We start from the raw sequence: 21,765 nt of genomic DNA, 5'->3' as shown, positions 1-21,765 counted from the left end.
TTCTTCCTGGCACCACTGTTATTGCAACTTTCACTTCTTATCAGAGGAAACCTGTAAGACCCGGCGTCTTGGTTTGGAAAACAGATGTCTGACAAGGAAGGCAGGAACTTATCTTGGAATAGAAAATGTGAACTCCTTTTCTCCAAAGAACTCTGAAAATCTGGGGCTTTCAAGCAAAGACCTGGGAAAAGGGGTCACAGTTCTTCACTGGTGTGTGGAACAAGGCTGGGCTCCTCAGCAGCAGCGGCTGGGAACGAACTCGGGCTCCCCAGGAAGGGGGAGAGGGTCGGGCTCCTCTCCTGGGTTCTCTCAGGGCACCCAAGGAGATGGTGAGGGTCCTTTCCAGACAGACCTGGTGCTGATAAGGTCCCAGTTCAACAGCTGATCTAATGAGCAAAGCTCGCCTCAGGGCAGGACAGGACAGCAGGAGCCAGAGCCCTGCAGTGGTGGTGAATTCTCCCCACAGCCAGCACAGCCTGTCTGTCCTCCAGTGCTGAGAAGGAGAGGAGCCAGAGAGAATCCCAGCCCCTCACCCCCTGGCCAAAATCCCTTGGTGTCTTTGCCTTTCCCAAAGAGAAATCCCCAGATAAGACAGGACCCAGCTGCACTCTTCCCCACCTTGGCCATTTTTTTTGTCACTCTTAAGTACTGGTCATTATTGTCTCTTACCGACAGATGGGACAAAATTCCATGAGAGAAAGAACCAAAAGGAAAGATTTTTCCAAAAGGAAAAATCTTAACCCTCAACACCCAGTTAATGGCAAAGTACTTGCCACTTCAATAGTTAATATGTATTGCCTAATAATAGACAAGCACAAAGCTTGGCAACATGAAAAACATCCTGATCTAAGCTGCCAGTGAACCTGCAACCAGTTCAGCCCAAACCAGTACAGACTGGGATCTCTGTGGCTGGGGAGCAACTTGGCATTATTATGTGAAATAACAGTAGGATAATTTTTCCAGGGCTTTCCCCAGGGCTGGGTAATGCATTTTCCATAAAGAGAGGTATGGCTGGGAATTGTATTTAAAGCTTTTTAAGATTTAATGTATAAAGCATGGAAACAAATCAGAGTTTTATGGAAACAAATAAAAGTTTTATTTATAATTTGGGCTAACTCAGAGGAGGAGTTGTCCTGTGAGAGCTGAGGGAATAAACTATAGGACAGTGCTTTTCATTTGTAGGTAAATAGAACATCAGCACAACCAACATTATGCAGCAGAAAAACCACCTCACAGGTTAAAGTGTAAGGCTTATAAACAGGAAAACTAGTTCCTATCCATAAATTTAATTTCATACTCAGTCTAGTAATATAATGTAATTGGTATTTTCTGATGAGCTGCAGGGTAATAAGACTTTGCATCCAGTATGAGGAATAAATTGTAAAATATAATTACAGAGAAAGTGAGATTATAAAATTTTAATGTTGTAAGGAATAATTAAGAAACAAATAAAAAGGTGCATTCTTTGAAAGCCTGACTTGAAACAAGCCTGAGAAAAAAATTGGCTTTATTACCTGAAAAGTGACCTACAGCCTTTCCAGGTGCAGTTGTAGCTTTGTCTGTTAGAGAAGTCAAATAAAAATTAACCAGGTGGAAATAATGCTGTGCATCAGGTGGTGGCTGTTTTGCAGCCACTTTACAGGCATTAAGCTTCTATAAATTTGTGAGGTCAGGAAAGATGCCTGTAGGTGCTACACCAATGGCCTGTAGAATAGCTGCTGCCATCTTCCCAGGGTTAATTACTTGGAGTATCTGCGTGGGTTTTTTCTCATTTTTTCTTCTTTTAAATTCCTGGATGGTAACACATAACTGTTTGTGCTTAGGAAAATGCAATTTTGCTGTCTTTGTGGTGATAAGAGAAAGTTTCCTGCAGCTGAGGAAAATAACTTGATTAACTTTGGGGACAACCATTAAGCAACAACTTATGTAACAGTGGTAAAAACTTAAATATGATGAAAAGAAAACTTTCTGGGAATCTGCTGCCTCTCTTGTAATTGTTCCAATTATTAGTGAGTGCTCCTGTTTGCCTATATAGCATTGCCCTGTCTTTTGTCATCTTAAAGAATTTAGTGAAGAATTTAGAAAATTGTCGGAATTTGTATTTAAGGAATAGCTTTTGATAGGGTTTTTAAAAGCTTTTTTTCTTTATTTCCTGATCATGTGCTTGTGCCCTTTTCAACTTTGCTGCCATTTTTTAGTTGTTCTAACCTGTAAAAATGGCATAAATAAGTGACTTCAATAGGACACCTCGTGTTCTTTCTGAGTAATTGCTTTTGGGAGCTATGATAACTTCTCCAAAAATTTTCTGTGTTTGCCTTTTGTGTTTTTTGTTGGTTGGTTTTTATTTTTTTTTCAGCTGCATTGTTTTCTGAAGGTTTTAACCTTGGTACAAATATCTTTTTTCACAATTTGTGATACAGGGCTTGGTCTTAGGGACGGGTGGTACTTTTTCTTCAGTCCTTGTCTGCTATTGTCAGTTCTGAAAAAAACAGCAATTTCAGCTTCAAAAATTGTCTGAAACTTTGTAAAATACTTTGCTGCTCTGTGTGTTTCTTCATATCCTGGAGTACAAAAATCTGAACTGTCAGATAAGGTCGTGGTGCCCTCTGATAACTCCTCTTTGATGTGTCTCATATCCCTATGTCCAAAATTAAAAGTGACTTTTGAGAATAGACTGCTTTTTGTAATTATATCAGGATTTGAGTGGCTAAAAGACATTTTGAAGCTCTGCTTACAAGACCTAATCCTTTCTGTAAAAACCAACCAGTGTGGTGAGCAGCTTCCCTTTGACTGTCCAATCCTTGAAGTGCCTGAAGTTAAGCACACTGATTGATACTTCCAGCTTTGAAGAATGAGTTGCTGTTTCTGTCCTTTAGGGCTATTTTTGGGTGAAGTTTGTCACTTGAAACGCCTTTGCAAAACGTGTTGGCAGCTTTAGAGTAATGTCAAGTCCATTTTATTGCTTTTGATTGTGCCAGGTCCTGTGCACTAGGTGTCAGCATTGCTCTGCACTGCTGGTTCCTGGGACACAGAGCAGGAATCGTCCAGAGTTTCTGTGACAGTTTCTTCATGGCTGGCTGACTCCAAAGCAAGATTATCATTCAGGCCAGAGGCAAAATGAATTAAGTTTCCTGGGACTTAGGCCAATGCACTGATAAGCTAAAGAAGCACATGGTGGTAGTTCCTTATCAAGTTGGTTTCAACTTTAAGCCTAACAGGACTTTAACTAAATTCCACCTCACTTTTTGCCAGTGTGCAAATGTATCATGGAGTTGTTTAGATTGGAGTAGAGTTCAAGACCATTAACTCAGCACAGCCAAGCCCAGCACTTAAACCATGTCCCCAAGTGTCACATCTACACATCTTTTAAAGCCATTCAGGGATGGTGACTCTACCATGTCCCTGGACAGGCTGTTCCAATACTTGACTCAGTGAAGAAATATGGGTCTGTGTCCTTCTATGACATTTTGTTACTTTAGCATTATTTTATACCTTGTTGGGAAAAGCTCCTGTTGTGCTCACTGCTGCCCTCCAAAACTTGTTTGTGCAAGGCAGTGGTGAGGCACTGGCACAAGTTTGCCAGAGGAGGTGTGGACGCCTCATCCCTGGGAGTGTTCAAGGCCAGGTTGGATGGGGCTTGGAGTCAGCTGGTCTAGAAAAAGACATTCCTACCCATGGCAGGAAGTTGGAACAAAATGATGTTTAAGGTCCCTTCCAACCCAAGCCATTTTATGACTCTGTGATTCAATCTCACAGTGTGTAAATCACAGTCCGGTTTCATGGAATGAAACATTTATGGTTTACAAGATTAGAGACATAAAAATCCAGATGGTAGTTTCTTGCTTTCATAGCCTGAGATTTCAAGATTAGATTTAATCTTCAAGGGATGAAAATTTTAGTGAATCAGTAAATCTTGGAAGTGGTATATTTTTGCACTCCTTTCATTCACACTAATATCATGTTAAGTATCTTCCATACAATGTGGAGCTGTTTAGCTGTTACTGACTGCTTTGACTGTTTACTTGTAAGTACCACTGACAAATAAGTTGAAGCTGCAGAACTTCATCTTATCAGTTTCTGTTAACAGTTGAACCAAGCTTAACTTCTCCTGGCTGCAGAAGCTGTCAAGCCTGGCTGTGTGCAAATCCCTGGCCTTCTGCAGCGCCAATGCCTGCTACTGTGTCTTTCCTCCTGGTTGTTTTTTAAAACTCAGTGCTTTAAATCTTTGATAAAAACCAGTCCTTTCCTCTTTTCCCTTTGCACTGCAGCTCTCAGAAGAGGAGAAGATCCAGCGTTACAGCATCCTGTCGGAGCTGTACGAGCGCATCGGTTTCCACCGCAAGTCGGCGTTTTTCAAGCGCATCGCGGCCATGCAGTGCGCGGCGCCCAGCATCCCCGAGCCTGGCTGGAGGGCCTGCTACAAACTGCTGCTGGAGACCCTGCCTGGCTACAGCCTCTCCCTGGACCCTCAGGACTTCAGCAAAGGTCAGTGTGGATTGCCACTTAGCTGGCTTTCCATACTAATTTCCTTGAGAGATTTCATACTGGACCTAAATAGTTTGCTAATCTGAAACTACTTGCAGCAGATAAAGCAGCTGGTTAACACTCTACCTTCACTTTTTCTTAGTGTTGTTCCAGTAATTTCAAATTTCTGCAAGCCGCTGCTGAATGTGTTGCTGTGGTTCCCGGGTTGCAGGAAGTAATTTGTAGTTTCCCCCCTCCACGCAGCCCCCGGATAATCCGACTAGCTCAGAGATATGGGGCTGTGAGGGGAGGAATATCAGGAGAGGGGAAAAATATTCAAAAGAGGCTCTCACCCCAGGGGGTTGGTACAGCTCTCTTTATCCTGTGGTGTCCATGGGAGAGCGAGGCAAAAGAGGAAGAACAGGAAATGTCAGGAGTCTATATAGGTTTTGGACAGGGTGGGCTTTCCTGGCTCTCCGCCAACCCCGTTGGGGCAGGAAGGAGGATCCAGGGTTATCTTGATCAGAGTCACGAGGTCCCGGGGAAGGGGGCACAGGGTGCCCATGAGCTCACTGTAACACCAATTATGGGTTATTTATGAAAACTTTGTTTCTTATGGTTGTCAAAAATGTCTTTGTTTTGGTAATATGCTTCTCAGTACATAAAAAGGTCATATATTGTTCTGGATTATTTTTTTAATTAAAGTGCCTTCAGCTGTTCCATCAGAAATTGTATTTCTTTTTTGTTTTGTGGCTGTTTGATCTTATAAGGAAAGAGTAAAAATCCTTTTACATATTTTTGTATATAGATACATATAATGTAATTAATAGGGTTAAATATGTCACATTTTCCCACAAATGAGATCAGAAACAGCTAAATTGCTGCTTGGCAGCTCCTTTTGAGTAAACCTTTCTAAAACCTTGCATTGTGTTATACAGCAACAGTTTTGGGGTCCATTCCCTAAATGTTGTATTTGCAGGAGAGGATCAGGAAGTGATGGGCTGAGCTGTATTTGTGGATGGTTAGTGTTGGGGTTTTTTAAAACTGTTGTGATTTGGCAGTCAGATTATATGTGAGAGGAGGTAGCAAATGCCAAGCAGACTGGGAGGAAAGATGCTAAGAATCTAGGAAGAGGGAACGTGCTGGGGAAAATATGCTGTGACTTGGGATAGGAGGACTGTGTTGGGAGAAGTTTTAGAAGTTCTGTAAGAAATTTGTAGAAGTTCTGTAAGAAATTATAATGAAAAAAGCAAAGAGAGGACGTGATTGTTGTTTATCTTTAATTTTTACCTTACCTTCATGTTGCACTGAAGTGCGTTGTCTCGTTTTCTATCCCCGAAATGGCTCTTTTAGAGACATATGGAAAGATCACTGCAAACTCTAAGATAGAAATGACATTTCACACATGAAAAATAATGAGACTCTCAAAATATAAACTCTCAAGGTTTGGTTGCAGTAAATATTCCTAAAACAGTTTGCCAAATGCTGATGGGTGATATTACAAGGAAGGCTGTTGAAGTTTATGAAGTATTGCACATCTTGAAATATCTGTTATTTAAAAAATTATTGCTGTTGCTTACTACTAAAAGCAGGTTAAGCTTCATGACAAGTTCTGCATATTATGGTTCTGAAAGGAAGGTTATGTTAAGATGATCTATTTATTCTTCCCATAGATATTCTACAAATATGAAGTAGTTCACAGTCTGAAACTTAAAGACTGAAAATCAGGATATGTGCCTTGTGTTCTAAAGTTTTATTGCTTTTATTGGCCGGGAAAGCATTTAGGGAAAATACCTCTTGCTTGATCTTTAAAGAGAGTTAAGAATTACCAGGTAGTTTTTTTTTTCTTTACAAGGGCGTGGAGTGACAGGACAAGGGGGAATGGTTTCAAACTGAAAGAGTAAGTTTAAACTGAATATTAGGAAGAAATTCTTTACTGTGAGGGTGGGAAGGCCCTGGCACAGGTTTCCCAGAGAAGCTGTGGCTGCCCCATTCCTGGAAGTGTCCAAAGCCAGGTTGGATGGGATTTTAAGCCACCTGGTCTAGGGGAAGGTGTCCCTGCTTATGGCAGGGAGGTGGAAATAGATGATCTTTAAAGTCCTTTACAATCCAAACCATTCTGTGATTCTAGAATTTCAATTTCTGTATGAAATCTCACGTGCATTGTCTAAAGAATTAGAAAAAGATATAAAATTTCAAAGGTTTTGTGTATTATTTTGGTTTTTGGGAACTGTTAATTTTGTATTCAGATTTTGAATTGTACATTTATTAGTCAATAGACAAGCATATAAAACAAAACTTGATTTCCTGTTTAGATATTCAAGCAAATACAACAGTCTTATTTCTTGTGTTGAGTACAGGGGTTGGATTTTGAAACAACCATTGGGTGATTGGCATAAGTGCCATAAAATTACTGCTTAGCATGTGAAGAAAACCAAAACCAATGTGTTTGTGATGATTTCCAGCTTTATAATACATTAAATACCTGCATTTTCCCCAGGAACTCACAGGGGATGGGCTGCAGTGCAGATGCGTCTGCTCCACGAGCTGGTCTATGCTTCCAGGAGGATGGGCAATCCTGCCCTGTGTGTCAGGCATCTCTCCTTCCTGCTCCAGACCATGCTGGATTTCCTTTCTGACCAAGGTAGGACTTTTTAAAGAACCAGATATTTGCACTTTCTTTTGACCCACAGTCAAATAATGTGACTGTTTTGAAATAGAATTAATTTGGGAAGGAATGGAGAGCAGGGAAGTTGGGGAATTCTGAGTGGGCTGTTGATGGTAGTCAGTCAACAGAGAGTTGAAATTAGATGATCTTTAAGGTACTTTCCAACCCAAACCATTCTGTGTTTCTAACTTTCAGAAGCTGAATGTGATGGACCTGAGTTAAGCAGTGTTTAGCTGGGACAGTGGCCTTAAGAAGTTACTCTATATTTTTACAGTTTCTTTTCTTTTTTTTTTTTTTTTTTTCAGCAATATATTTTAACAGGATTTAATTATTTAATTTGTCAAAGGCTGACAATGCAATGAATGTGTCTGTGGAGGATTTTCAGCAATGGGAGCGATGTGTGTGAGGAGCCTTGTGTGGGATAGGACCATGTAACATTTACAGAATCATCTGGAAAAGCCAAAAGGGACAAATGTTATTTTGTATTATGTTTCTTAGGAAAAAATATTCCACAGTGATTTGTTTATCACCCAGCTTAATGAAACCAGTGATCTTAATGAGTGCTGCTCAGTAAGCTAGGTAAAATAAAAGCATTTTTCCCAGTTACTACTCTGTTTACAATAAAGAGGATGGAAATAAAATATATAGATTTTTTTTTTTCTTTTCTCCTTCAGTTATGGTCAAATGTCTCCCTTTAGTGACTCCTGCAGCAAAGAACTTTGTTGGCAAACTTTAGTTATTTGCCTGCTTTATTCCTTCTGTTTAGTGGCTCAAATCAGTGCTGGAGGAAAGAGAGGAACTGATAAACTGGAATAAATTTGCCTTCTGCCTGTAGGTCTTGCTTGCTGTCAAAAGGTCCTTGGATTTTCCAGGACTTACAGTGAAGCTTTGTTGATATCTGTGTGGAGAGTTGTGCTGAACACAAGGTTTTAAACTCTTCCACTCTGCATTTCCACATGTGATACTGTTAATCTATAATCCTGAAAAGGTTTGAACTCTTAAAGGCAAGAAACTTCTGTTCTTTGCCTTCAGACATTGTATGCCTGAATAAAGCTTCCAGTTTCATAAGGCCTAGGATGACTGTGATGTTTAGTGCCTTTGAAAAAAATCAAACTAAATATTCTCCCATGTGCTTAAAAAACAGTTAAGTACTTTTTTCCCTTCTCTCCTGAATGCATCCAAAGTGGAACTTGCTGTTGAGTTTGGTGTCTTTTACTGTTTAGAAATGCCAGAAGTGTATTTCTGGCCTGTAGGTTTTTTTTTTGTAGCTCTGCTGAGATTAATATTTTGTTGCTATAGAATCATTAAGGCTGCAAAAGGCCTCCAGGATCATGAAGTCCAACCTGATGTTGTGCAAGGGACCATTTAGCATAAAAATTACTTTAAATTTATAGTTCTTCTAAAAAATATTGGAATATTAGGAAAAAATAAACCAACAAAACTCCTTCAGTCTTGAGTTGTAGTAAAGGACAAACACAAGACAATTGAAGGCAGAGGATTAGGTTACTGTTTTACTTACTGTGAACACTTCCCTTATAAACTGGTAAAAAGGTGTCACTAGTGCTCTTCTCTGATGCCACAGGACTGAAATGTCCAGGTTTTGTTAATCAATTGAAGGTTTAATTAGAAAACAGAAATTATGCAGTGGTATTGGAGTTCAAGAGTGCTCAGAACTCCATGTTTTATATGGTGCACAGAAAGTCACCAGTTCCTAAGGGTGGAGGAAAACTCACTCTTTTCAAAAGTCAGTTTTCACTTGAATGTGTTCTTTCCTAAATAGACTTCATATTTTTAAAGCTTGTTACTGATTAATTGCTAAATCCTATTCTTGTATTTAAAGTTTGGGTAGTTTGCAGATAATTTTTAAAATTAGAATAAATAGAAGTGAAAACTTTTAAGCTGAGAGGAAGTTACCAGGTAAACATTTGACTCTGGAACTTCACCTTCTAACCCTTTTTCTCTCCAGGATTAGCTGCCTCTAGACACAGAAAGGGACATTTTCTAGATTTTAAATTTAATTCTGTTAATTTACTAGTTCAGTTGAAGTTGGGATACTGATACTTCAGAAAACAGAAAAAAAAGATTTATTCTTGAAATAGAAATTCAGCTGCTGAGATTTGTTTGTTCCAATGAAATCTAGATCTATTAATTAGAAACTCTTGCTTCTATTAATGGAATAGAAATGCATAGTCAAAACTGGTTTGTGTTTAAAACAAAATTTAATGTTTGAATTTAATGATGCATTTTAAAATACAGCTTGTCTATGTTCGCTTTAATTTACTTGAATCTCCAACCAGGCAGCCTGGCAAATCTAAATAAAGAGTATCATCAAGTAAATGGGAGATGTCAGTCACTATTTTAACAACATGGAAGCTAAAAGTTTGATTTAAAATTAAACTATTTAGTTGCATAAATATGTAAAATGCAGTCTTCTGCTAAGCAAAAAGAGGTACTAAATTCTGTGTAAGACCTCAAATCTCAAGCTATTATGTTTTAATGGTAACAAGCCCTTAAGAATCACTTTCTTTAAATAAGAATTAAAATGTGTAGTTGCAAAGTTGCTTGGAATTGAACCTATCTTTTGCATAATGCTTTTTGAAACAAAACTGTGTGTACAGCTCAGTGAATCTGAATTGGGTAATATCAGGTATTTGGAAAAAAATGCCATTATTTTACTGTGGCTCTTCACTGATAATATTCATACTTCTTTAAAGGGCTGTGACTTGCATTGAGTGCAAATAATTCTGAGTTGGCTCATCTGTTACAGCCTCTCCAAACACAGAACTCTTTGGAGACAGATACTAAGGCAATGTGACTCCACTCACCAGGCAGTCCTGTGGTGAACAAGTACAGAGCTGGGAATGTTTCTCCATTGCCTCTTGGAAGATTTGAGGTTTAAATGGGAAAGCTCTGAGCTGCTTACTTTTAGAAAATGAGGCACATTGTTTGAAGACCATTGAAAGATCTTGCAGTTGATCATTTAGGGAAGGGAACAATAAACTTTGGGCACATCAGGAGTACTGAGGAGGAGCCAATGGATTTTAGGGGAGCAGAGATGAAGGTCACCAGTGATTTGCTGTTGCTGGGAGCTGGACGTGAGATTGTCATTCACAAAATCCTCTCTAACCAAATGCCCAACCTGCCAAAAATCTGTGAGGTCTGCAAAGTGTTGGAGTCTTTCTTTGTCCTGGCTGCTCCCACGAGGCTGCTCCACCCCGCTGGTGCTGCTGCCCTGGCTCTGCTCCCTCTGGGTGGCACCCAGGGAGATCTCCCATGGCACCTGTGAGCAGTGTTGGAGCTGTGGTGGGGGTAACCCCTTTCCTGTGCTTCTCCTCATCATTCTTGGCATTCTCCTACTTTCCTATTTTCTCATTTTTTTCTCCTCTATGAAAAAAATGAAGTTATCGCTTTGGATCCCAACATTTAAATTCATTTGTTTTTTTAATCTTCTTTTTGGGTATGTTCAGAACCTAATTCCTTCCTGCATTTGTGGATCAAGGCAAAACTTGTCTCTCTTCAGCTTGAGCAGATCAGAACAGTCCCTCACCCCTGCAAGTTCATGTTCTTTCAGACATTCAGCAGGTTTCCAGGATTTCAGGATTCCTGCTGTTTGCTTCTGGTGGCAGGGATCTCGATGTGCTGAGGTGATGTTTTCTCACCCACCATGCATAATAGCATGGAATGAAACTAGGATAGGACTATTCCATTCAATATTTTTTTTTTTTTGTGAGCTAATTCCTTAAAGATCCCCAAGGTTCATTGTTGTTTGGGAAATAATGTGCACTTCTCAGTGCTTCTCAGTGTAGCAAGATCTTCCTGTCCTGTGATTATTGTTGCTGCACTTGAGTCCTTTCTAGTCTTCTGGTGAGGTGACAGCCTTCACATCTGAGCTCTCAACTGCTCATGTACTTAATGAATTAAACTACTGACTCTGTGATGATTCTGCATTAAACATGCAGAAGTAATTTTTCATCTGTTCACCAGGGGTTTGGATGTCTTTGTTTTTGAACTGACAGTAGGTGATGGAGAGAACTTCCCAGAATATCCTGGTGTCTGTTCCTCCTCATCTGTGTGTTTGTTTCTTAACTCATTGGATACTAACAAAGATGTTTATTTTCAGCCTGTACTGAGATCATTGTAACTAGTGAAGAATTTCTCCCAAAATTTCTGCTGAATGCTGTTTCAGTTCCCCTCATCCTGTAGATGAGTTGGGATGGACTTGTCAGTGTTGGCTGGCCAGGCCACCTTGATGCCTTGACAGCTTGGACTTCTTGGTAGCTGAGGGACTTCACACCATTAATGTGAGAGCACTTTTGGAACCTTTTCCTTTCAAGTCTGCTGTGCTCAGGTGATGGTTGTTGTCAGCTGGCAGGGTGAGGTTGTGCCTTCTGCAAGGAAGTGATGAGCTTGGTCTAAGAAAGAAAACCCAAACCTTATTTATCTTCAGAAATTATGGATAAGCCTGGACTGAATGTAATTTGGTGATGTCAGACGTGGTGTCTTACAACTCTTAAAATATGTCTTCCCATCTTGCAGTTTGAAAGAGGAAATTATGCAGTATTTTAGACATTTTTATTTATAGAACAGATTGCATATGCATTCCCTCAGTGTCATTTAAATTTCAAATTGCTATGTGGAAGTATGGAAAATAAAGAAGAATATTAAACTGTGTTCCTGAAAATTGACAGCTAGGCCAGAAGTGAATGTGGAAATGACTTTAACCCTTTGTAGCCCTCCTGCCAAGCAGCAGTAAGGACCAGACTCAGTTTCTGAGGATCTTTACTTAAATATGAAACATTGTCCTGAATTTCCATCCAAACCTGGGAAAATGAAGTGAAGCTGCACAGGCACTTGGTGGGTTCTACCCCCCCACAGAGATTGGGCTAAATGGATTTCACTGGAGCAGGGGATGAGAATAACCTGTGAGCCTATAAATACCTTTTGGCCATGGAATAATTTAAAATGGCATATTTTTCTGAGGGAGCTGGAGCAGCTTGTGACTCTGTTCACCTCACTGCCTCCTGCTCTCTTGTCCAAGTCTTGCTGTGACTTTCTGATTTCCCCATCTTTTCAGAGCTGTAGCCAGAGTTGTTGAGTTTCAGCTCATTTCAGTTTGAGCTGGTTGCTCACCATTTCTCCCTTCTGTTTGCCATTTCTCCTGCCTATTCTCCTAATGCTGCTCTTCTTTTTTTTTCCTCCTGTTTTTCATATTTAGGTTAGAGGAAACAAGATGATAAATATTACTAATAAAGACATAAGCCCAGAAAAGATTTTGAGGTGTAACTTGCTCAACTCATGAAAAATACTAACTTCACACAGAAGCAGGAAGCCTGCCAGAACTGAAAGATAGTTGAGGTATGGAAAGAGACACTCAGGGAAGACTGAGCTGTATCAGAAAATTTGGATCAAGGTTTTCTGTTTAGGAAAGAAGATTCCAAGGCTGGTCCTTCCTCTACAGAGAATAAATCTGTGAAATTATTTTGAAATGTAATTAGAAGTGGTTTATGGTGGGGAGTGATCTGAACTGTAAAATGAGCAGTAATAAATTTCAGGTACCAGATAAGGTTCAAAGGCACTAAAAGCCTTTTAATTTTAAACAGTTGAATTACAGTTGCAGTTAATTTCTTAAAGTGTTTTTATCTTCACTTTAAAATTACAAATGACATATGCATTGCTGTATTTTTCTAAGAGTTCAAGAAGGATGGAAGTTCTTCCAGCTGATATATCTATGTCATAGTTTTCCTAGTGACCCTGGCCACAGCAGTGATTCTTTTTACAAGATTCATCACTTCCCTTACACACCTATGGCTGTCTCAGTACTGACTAAGTGACCCTGGTTGTGGATGCTTCTCTTGAAGTGAGGTAAACCAAATTCCATCCTTTGAACCCCTCTGGAATTCAGTAAGTTTGGCCTCAGTACTGGATGCATTAGAAGAAGCTCTAATAAATAATAGGAGATGTGTGGATAATTGTGATTTAATAGGAAGAGGTTAGAATATCCTTGAAGTATGATTTATTTTCAAGGAATGATGGAGCATTTAAATGAGTGTGATTTAGTTGATATAGTATTCCTGAATTAAAAAAAAAAAAAAAAAACAAACACAAAAAAAACACCCAAAAAACATCTATGGGTATGTTGGTTCATTAATGATTAGAAGAGATAGAAACAATAAGAGAATGAGTTTAGGATGTTGAGGAAAGAGATTCCCAGTCGTGTACTCGGCAATAACCAAATCATCTCTGTATTATCAACACTGTTTTCAGCACAAATCCCAAAACACAGCCCCAGCCCAGCTACTGTCAAGGAAATCAGCTCTACCCCAGCCCAAAGCAGCACTTGTCAAAACAGATGCCAGCTATTAAGAAACTGGCAAAAGTGACAATATCACAATTTTTTGCCAAGCCAAGGCTATTTGGAAAAAAATTCTAGAGTAGACTTGATTGTGATAATGTTTCTTGAGAGTGGAGGGTAAGAGATGCTGTGTTGGAATCCTGCTTTTCCAGAGTCTGCTGATGCTGTCACAGGTAATCCCCAAAGCTGTGCAGTGAAAGCACAACTGCTTTGCTCTTTTGTAGCTTCTCTTTTGTGCTGCAATGCTTGAAATACTTTAAATTGCATTTAAATTAGGGCAGCATTTCTCCTAGATCATCTGTAGTATGTAAATTCATTTTTAGAAAGGTAAATGTTACTGATTGCAGAAAGCATAATGCTTCAGTCAGACTGAACAGAGAATTTAGTGCCAGTTAAAACTTGATGTAAACTTCAGAGTTGGAGTGAGGTTTACTTAACTGACACCGATGAACTGGTTTTAATGCACTGTGTTGTATTTTAGCTGACAAAGTACCTGCAAGTTGGTATTGCCCAACCAATAAACCTTTCAAAAGGGAGTTACTTTGGTTGGTCTTATAATATAGAAATTAACTGATTTCAGGATGAAGATGGAAATCTACAGTATAATTACCAGGGAATATTTATAGCAGCCTGGGTAGTTCTTAGCCATTACTGTGAAATATTTCACAGCTTCAGCTTAATGCCATATCTTGCCTGTGTACTTACATAAAAATAAGTGTATGTGTGTGTATATACGTATAAAAATGTAATTAAACAGACTTGTCACCTTGTGTGCTTGATGTATAGCAGTGGCACAATGTGGTCTAAGAATGAATATCTTAAAAAAGCCTGAATGGAAATGCTTTCTGATGGGTTGGAATAAAAGACATGGGAGATTTTCTGTGAAATAGAAGGAGACTCCTTAGAAGCCAGTTAAGTCTTATTCATCATGGTACTGTGACTTCTGCTGCTTTTAATCTGCTTTTGTGTTTTCATCAGTTCTATGCTATCAAATTTTAGCACTGCTACACTTCTTCCTGCTTTTTTTAAAGCCCACACTTTTAGAATGTCTCCCTGGAATTTGTGTTTTGTAGAGACAAGCCAACTTAATAACTTCTCTCAAACCGCTTTATTAAGAGCGCCAACTTACTTAATAACTTCTCTCAAACTGTGCTATTTATTTCCCTGAATTATATATCTTTTAGACTTTGATTTTTTTGGAAGTTTGAATGAAATGGAGTAAACTAGCAACAGGAATAAAATATTTAAATTCATTTGCATAGCAGTAAATATGAAACACAACAATTTTTTAAGTCATGTGTTATATGACAAAAATAATGTCCTGTGCCTCAAATATTTAGCATTACAGGCCAGCCTGCAAGTCTCACACAAGATTTATCTTTGCTTAGACTTGTGTGTCAGTGAGGTAAGACAAAAGCTCCAGCCAATGCCATTGCTAAGTTCTTAGGCTATGATCAGTTGTTACAGTAAAATAGTGCTTTTTTATGGCAAAAATTTCCTATTAATTTTTTAAGGTCACTCATGAACAAAATAAAGTCTTTGAGCTTTAGCCCAAGATTGTTGTCTTCATGTAGATACCTCTGATCTTAAAGTGTGATTTCCCTCAGTTAATTGAGGGAAAAGATACAGGTGTGCAAGTGGAGGCACATTGTGAGGTTTTTATTCCAAGGGGAAAAAAAAAAATTCCTTTGGGGAAGAGCTACTTCAATTGGCAAGATGAAGAAATGAAGAATTTGTGCTGTGTTATTAAGTGGTAATTTTTTTTGTACCAAAGGAAGCTATTTTAGGAGGTGCTATATTACTAAAATTCAAATATATTTTATATGACATTTCACAGACTCAATACTGCTCTCTCACCCTAAATTCAAATTAAAGCACTGGAATCAAGGCTGCTGTTGAAATTGGCATTTCATATGGAAGAAGAAATATCCATGTTTAAAACTGGATCATCCATGTACCTTAGTGAGCTCCCCATCTGATGTCCATTGAGCCTGATTGGATGTGCCAAGGAAAGATGAGTGGGGTAGGAGTGACACTCAAGAGATGTTTTTACAGAGGGATGGGAAGACTCAACTGTACATTAGGAGAGAGAGCTGACATGTTTTCATTTTAAGTTTTCAGACACTTTCCCAGTTTTTTCAACAATTAAACCATCCTATTCTGAAGCAAGCTTAGATCACTGGTGGAGGCACTGAAATTTTGAATCCTGATAAACCTTTCTGGCCAAATTCCTGTGACATTGCATAGCAGTGTATTGGGGAAAGTATTCTGCAGAAATCAGTGTGGTGTTCTTTCCATCCTCTGCCTCTGCTTCTTCCACATGAAATCCAGGATCAGATGTGTTTAACAGTTACACCTTTGTATCTGTGAATATTTACAACCTGCCTTGCCCATAAGCAGCTTTGCAGCAGTCCTGAACTTTGTTTATCGTTATAGAAGTTATCTATGTTTAATTTACTCCACTTTTTGTAAAGCTAGGACTCCTGGTATTCCTTAACCTGAAAAAAATCAGTATTGATTTCAGTGGTTTATATACTGATTTTGTGTGTGCAAAATATATATTTTTTAATATTGAAAATATGCAGACATCTGAATTTCTGAGATACGGTGAAGAACCAGACACTGAAATTTTAATGGTGTCTTTATGGACTGTTTTCAGCTATGTTGATTTTTTAAAGTCAGGTTTTAAATAGAAATATTTTTGTGCAAACTGGCTGGGACTTCATATGTATACATTTTATACAATCATTAAAAACATTGTAATGGAAGACTGTGATGTGTTTAGTAGTCTCTTCCTATTCTTTGTCTCTGTGACAGTCTTTTTAGAAGCAGAAAACATTCTGCTTCTAAAAGAGAGCTATTTTTATTTGTGTGTAAAATATTATTTCCTTTCCCTTCCTGCAAAGTTAGTAGTAAATTGAGATCTTATTTTTCAAAGATGAGCTATTATACAGCAAATAACTGAATCCTTTTTGTGGGTGGAGTCAGTCTCTGATACAGTTGATGATGCTCTGTTCATTAAAGCAGGTCTGTCTCATAGCATAGATAAATTATTTTCTTCTAGTTTCTGCTCTTTTCTCTGTCAAACAGTGAATTTTATTAGTCTCTGCTGTGTTTATTTAGAGCTTTATGTTGCTTGATTTCTTAAAGAAATGGGATTCATACTTTCTGCTGACTGCCAGTGCCTTTCTGCATAAGAACAGCTTTGGAGTCTGTGGGGAGCACACACATTTATTGCAGTAGTGGGATGAGCACTCAGGGTTCCTGTGTTGCTATCAAAGCAGCTTGTTCAAGTAGGAGATTTCTGAGCAGTCTGAAGTTGTGTTTACCTGCTGCATGTATTTTTCAGAAAAATATTAGTGGTGCTGTTTGTTACTGATACTGTAGAAAGTGCCATTGCCCAATCCCTGTGAGAGTTAATGGGGTGGAAAAGCAGAGGGTGCTGCCTGCAGGGGAGAGGAGCTGCTCTGTCTGCTGAGTTCCAGCCCTGGTGATGCAGGAGTGGATTGATCCTGCAGCTCCTGCCCAGGTGCTTTGCTCACACTTCTGGCCTGGCTGTGCTTGGGAACAGGAGGATGCCCTGAATACACAAATGTGGTGCTCCCTGCCCAAACCAGAGCTCAGGCACTACCTGAAAGGCTGAGGAGCTTTGCACATCCCCTGCAATCTGTGATTAACTGCAGGGTAAAAGGTGTGTAGTGGTTGCTGTCTGTAAATAATCAATTTCTACTGCAGCCTTTGTGAGGGTCTTAATGTGTTTTGTGGCCTTTTTGAAAAGTTCTTTAAAGAATCTGCATCTTCATGGCAGAGTGAGACTGAAGATTCACTTGAAGCAGACGTGGACTTTCTCTTCTCTAGGGCTCACCAAGCAATTCTCATTTTGTGTGGGTGTGTGAAGGTGTGTGTGAAGGAAGTATCACAGAATCACAGAATAGTCTGAATAAGCTTAAAGTTCTCTGCCATGGGCAGGGACACCTTCCACTATCCCAGGTTGCTCCAAGTCCCATCCAACCAGGCCTTGAACACTTCCAGGGCTGGGGCAGCCACAGCTTCTCTGGGCAACCCGTGCCAGACCCTCACCAGCTTCAGAAAATATTTTTTTTTTTTCCTAATATCTAATCTAACTTGCCCTCTGTCAGTCTGAATCCATTTCCCCTTATCCTGTCACTACATGCTCTTGTAAAAACTCTCTCTCCAGCTTTCTTGTACACTCCCTCCAGGCACTAGAAGGCTATTTTATGTTTATGGGTACAAAACCTTCTTTTTCTCTTGTTTTATTTCTGTCATTAGACTGCCTTTTCTGTCTTGTTATATATTACTGTTAACTCATTGAGGAGATAAGTTTGAGTCTGTCCTGAGACTTGGGTCAGGACTGCTGCAGGAGCTCTCCTCAGATTTCTCCTTTGTGACCATTATTTGATGTCTTCTAGGGAGAAGGAGAAAGCTCAGCCAGCCAAAGCACCCTGGGCAATGAGGGTTTTTGTTAAAATGTTGATTCTGGGTCTATCACTGAGGTAAAATTGGAGTCAGAAGGTGTTGGGCTATTTGTTTTCAATATTTTAGTGAGCTCCATAAGGAAATGAACTTGTTCCAGTGGGGTTGGTGGGTCAGACAGGAAATGGTCCCTTTTTTTATTCCACCTGGCTGTAGATTGTTCTGCAGAGGACACTGTGACTTGATCAACACAACATCAACTAATTGTTTTCAAAGAACAAATGTTGTGTTTTTATTCTTTGCCTTAGTGTTCAATGGGTAGTGACTGAACCCAAGTACAGCTATTTAAAATTTCTTCAAATATTAAAGAGCACAGTTATAGGAATTGTGTTCTTCTAATTTTCTGTGTTATCTGCCAAGACACGAACTGCTGTTTGTGTTACACTGTTAAATCACAGTTACTAAAGTGCTTAAAAATGTTAGTCTATAACTGACCTTCTGTCCTGTCCTGGTCTGATTTTTCAATGGCTCCATTATTGTGAAATACTGCTCCACATGACTGTGAAAAGAGCAGAAAGTCTTGTCTTTTTCACATTTAGTAGCTTTCAATCACTAATGGTTTCTGACTGTGCATCTGAAGCTCTCAGATTTTTGTGTTCTCATATTAAAAGGTTTGAAGCAGCTCGGACACAAAACCAATGCTTGTTATGTTGAGGTGAAGTAGTTGAGCAGTGAAATTCTAAGAGTATGGGCGGACTTGCAAGATTTTCAGTTGTCAGGAGCAGCCAAAGCCCATTTGGTATGAAATGGGGAAAATACAGTGGGGTTATAGTGAACAAACTGAGCAGAATGTGCTCACATGCCAGTGCTGCCAGAGGCTTTGCTCAGCTTTCTTTGGTTACAGCCATTCTGTGATCCTGATCTTTCAGTGAGTCTGGAGAGAAAGTGAGGGGAAAAAAAAATTGTGAACATAGTTAATCCAGATGAGAAAATAAGCTGTCACTCCTCACTCAATAAATGATTCTCTAATACCTACACAAGAGTATCCAGTAGTGTTCCCAGCTGCAGGAGAGGCTTTTAAAGCAATTGAGGTGAATTCACAGGTCACAGGATCAAGTGGTGATTGCCTTTCTGCTGACCTGCATGAAGGCACCAGGTGGGTAAAGACCTCCAAGAGCAGCTGGTTTTTGTCTCTTCTTTTCAAAAAGGTAAGTGCTGGTGATAACAGTCACAGAAATCTCCTAACTGTGGGTCAGGAGGGAGGTTGAGGAGTTGAGTGGCTCCTCCCAGGAGGTTCTGTCAGAAGAGGATGTCAGGCAGCCAGAAGCTGAGAATTCAGAGCTGCCAGTGAGAATTCAGAGCTGCAAAGGCTGTAGCAGGTTTTTGGCTACCATTAGGCCACAGAGGTCAGGGAGCTGAGATGCTCCTCGAGGGAGAAGGTTCCAGTGTTTGCTTTCAGAAGTGGCTCTTGGGCAGGACCAGCGGCTCTTTTGCATTGTGAATGCTTCCCATTGTGTCCTGCTGATGTGGATTCCTTCAGCATCTTGGCTGAGATGTGGTGCTAAGAAAAAGGAGCTGAGCTGCTGGCCTGGCAGCAACATGTTTAAAGCTGTGTTTCACACCACATCAACATAGAAAAATGGTTTGGTTTGGCTTTTTTTCTCATCGAAGGCGTGGGGAGCTGCTACCAGGAAATAACCAAATGACTCAAAAATCTGTAAACAAATTCTTCTTGCAAATGGCAGCCTGCATTCTTTGAGAACAACAACTGACAGTGTTTCACACTAGGGAATGAAAGGCAGTGCTCCGGAATGGCAGACCTTTGGTTTCAAGCACAATTAAGCACGTGCTGTAGTATTACCTTCATCATTCCTGGTAGTTGTGAAGATTTCCATCTCGGTGGATTCTGCTTGCACTGTGTGCCCTTGCTCATAATATGACAAATAACCTGAAAGTTTGATGGTAATACTCAGCCTTGAACCACTACAACTCCTGGCTGTGCTGCTCTGAGTATATATGGATGTCTAATTAATGTGGTTTTGGGAATATTCCTTACAGGCAATTAAAATGTGGGGAATGGCTCAAGAGACTGTTCAGTGAAACACAGACACGAGGAAGGCAATTTGTCAGTTATGTGTCATTAATTCCATAGTGAAGGGGATTACAATCAATGTTGATTTGCTTTGAAGGAGTGTGTACTCCTTGTGGCTGTAAATTCACAAACTGAGCTGGATTGGTGTGGGCAGCACAAGCATTGCTGGATGTTTGTGCTTTTCAAGGCCCAAGATGGTGTTTTGGGCAGGTTTTGGTACTTTTGGCACAGTTTACAGGATATGTTTCTTTCACATTTTTCTCACTTCTCCCTCTCACAGCTGCTATGCAGCATTTTTTACCCTTTCTTAGATATGTTCTCACAGAGGTGCCACCAGCATAACTGACTGGCCCAGCTTTGGGCAGCAGCAGGTTTGTTTTGGGGTTGTTTGGAATGGAGATACCCTGGTGCCTTCTCCCAGAGCCACTCCTTGCTACCAAAACCCAGTACACCCCTCTAAACGGGTTTATTTGGTAGTACTACTACTGATAACTAATTGTTATCACCCTTCCCTTTCCTATTTAGTTTTATCATTGGTATTTTATTTTAAGTATTTTCTAGATACAGTTTTGATATTGAATAATTATTTTTATTGGTAGCACAGACATGGAACAGCCTGGACTAGTGGAAGGTGTCCCTGCCCATGGCAGTAGGGTTGGACTTTAAGGTTCCTTCCAACAGTCTATGAATATTACTTTAAAACAACATAGGTCTTTTCAGCTGCCTCATTCTCCCCTCTAAACAAACACTGCCAGGCTTTTCTCTGTTTGCAGACTTCTGTTTCTTCAGAGAAATGTGGAATCATCGAGTCATAGAAAGGTTTGGGTTGGAAGGCACCATAAAGATCAAATACAATTTTGTGTTGAGGCTTTGTATTTCCAAATAGTTTTTTTTTTCCTGGAGACACAGTTTTATGTATGGTTGAAAATAATTGCTGGATAAAACTAATATGCAGTTGTTGTACATTCTTGAAGATAACCCAAATAATATATATGTGGTTTAATGTTCTTGTATTTTTAAGCAAAACCAAAGAAAATCTTTCTTTCCTGTTATGATTTAGTAGCATAACACAGTACAATTATTTTGAGGATTATATAGTTTTCACACAAGTTAACATCAAAAGTAATTTGTTTCTCTTCATTGCCTTTGATATTATTTTATTGAATGTTTCAGAGCAGTCCTTGTTCCCATAAAATGCTATTATTAATAACCTTAATATGTGTGAAGCTGATTGTTTTGTTTGGATATATAGATTTAATAGGTGGAATTGTAAAAAATTATATTTTGACAATAAAAAACCCTAACAAAAAGTAGGTGTAGACTGGCATTTAAAAATTCTGAGTAATCTAGAAAACTCTTTTGCTTAAGGTCACTTAATTATATTTGATCCATCTGTCGAGGTTGAACATAACTGCAAGTGCTGAATGCAGAAATTAGTTGGCATGCCAGTTGAGTTATTTTGTACAAAAAAAGGCTACAGTCTCAATGAAATGTGAGCTTGAAATTGTTTTTCAATTTTATTTTCTAGAAAAGAAAGATGTCACGCAAAGCTTGGAAAGCTACACGGCAAAATGCCCTGGGACAATGGAAGTCATCACTCTTCCAGATGGTTTGAAGCTACCTCCTGTTCCCTTCACCAAATTGCCTATTGTGAAGTAAGACCAAAACACAATCTTTAACTTTTTCACAGCACCTGTCAGATTTTAAAGGATACTGAAAGGATGCAGTCATCTCACTTTATGCGTGTGGATCACA

The 21,765-nt window shown here is 39.4% G+C and overlaps 1 protein-coding gene across 14 annotated transcripts in view; it reads left to right on the top strand.

Moving 5' to 3' along the window:
- Positions 1-21,765, top strand: part of TRAPPC9 (trafficking protein particle complex subunit 9) — a 440,655-nt gene that overhangs the window by 21,724 nt on the left and 397,166 nt on the right. For all 14 annotated transcript variants that reach the window (XM_072925042.1, XM_072925047.1, XM_072925045.1 and 11 more), the window contains 3 exons: positions 4,269-4,485; positions 6,965-7,108; positions 21,539-21,665. In XM_072925042.1, the coding sequence (XP_072781143.1) occupies positions 4,269-4,485; positions 6,965-7,108; positions 21,539-21,665 (488 nt within the window). The remainder of the gene's footprint in view (positions 1-4,268; positions 4,486-6,964; positions 7,109-21,538; positions 21,666-21,765) is intronic.

Source organism: Taeniopygia guttata, chromosome 2, assembly GCF_048771995.1.
Source record: "Taeniopygia guttata chromosome 2, bTaeGut7.mat, whole genome shotgun sequence".
In the NCBI taxonomy this organism is placed as follows: domain Eukaryota; kingdom Metazoa; phylum Chordata; class Aves; order Passeriformes; family Estrildidae; genus Taeniopygia; species Taeniopygia guttata.
This window is presented reverse-complemented; position numbering and strand designations above follow the sequence as displayed.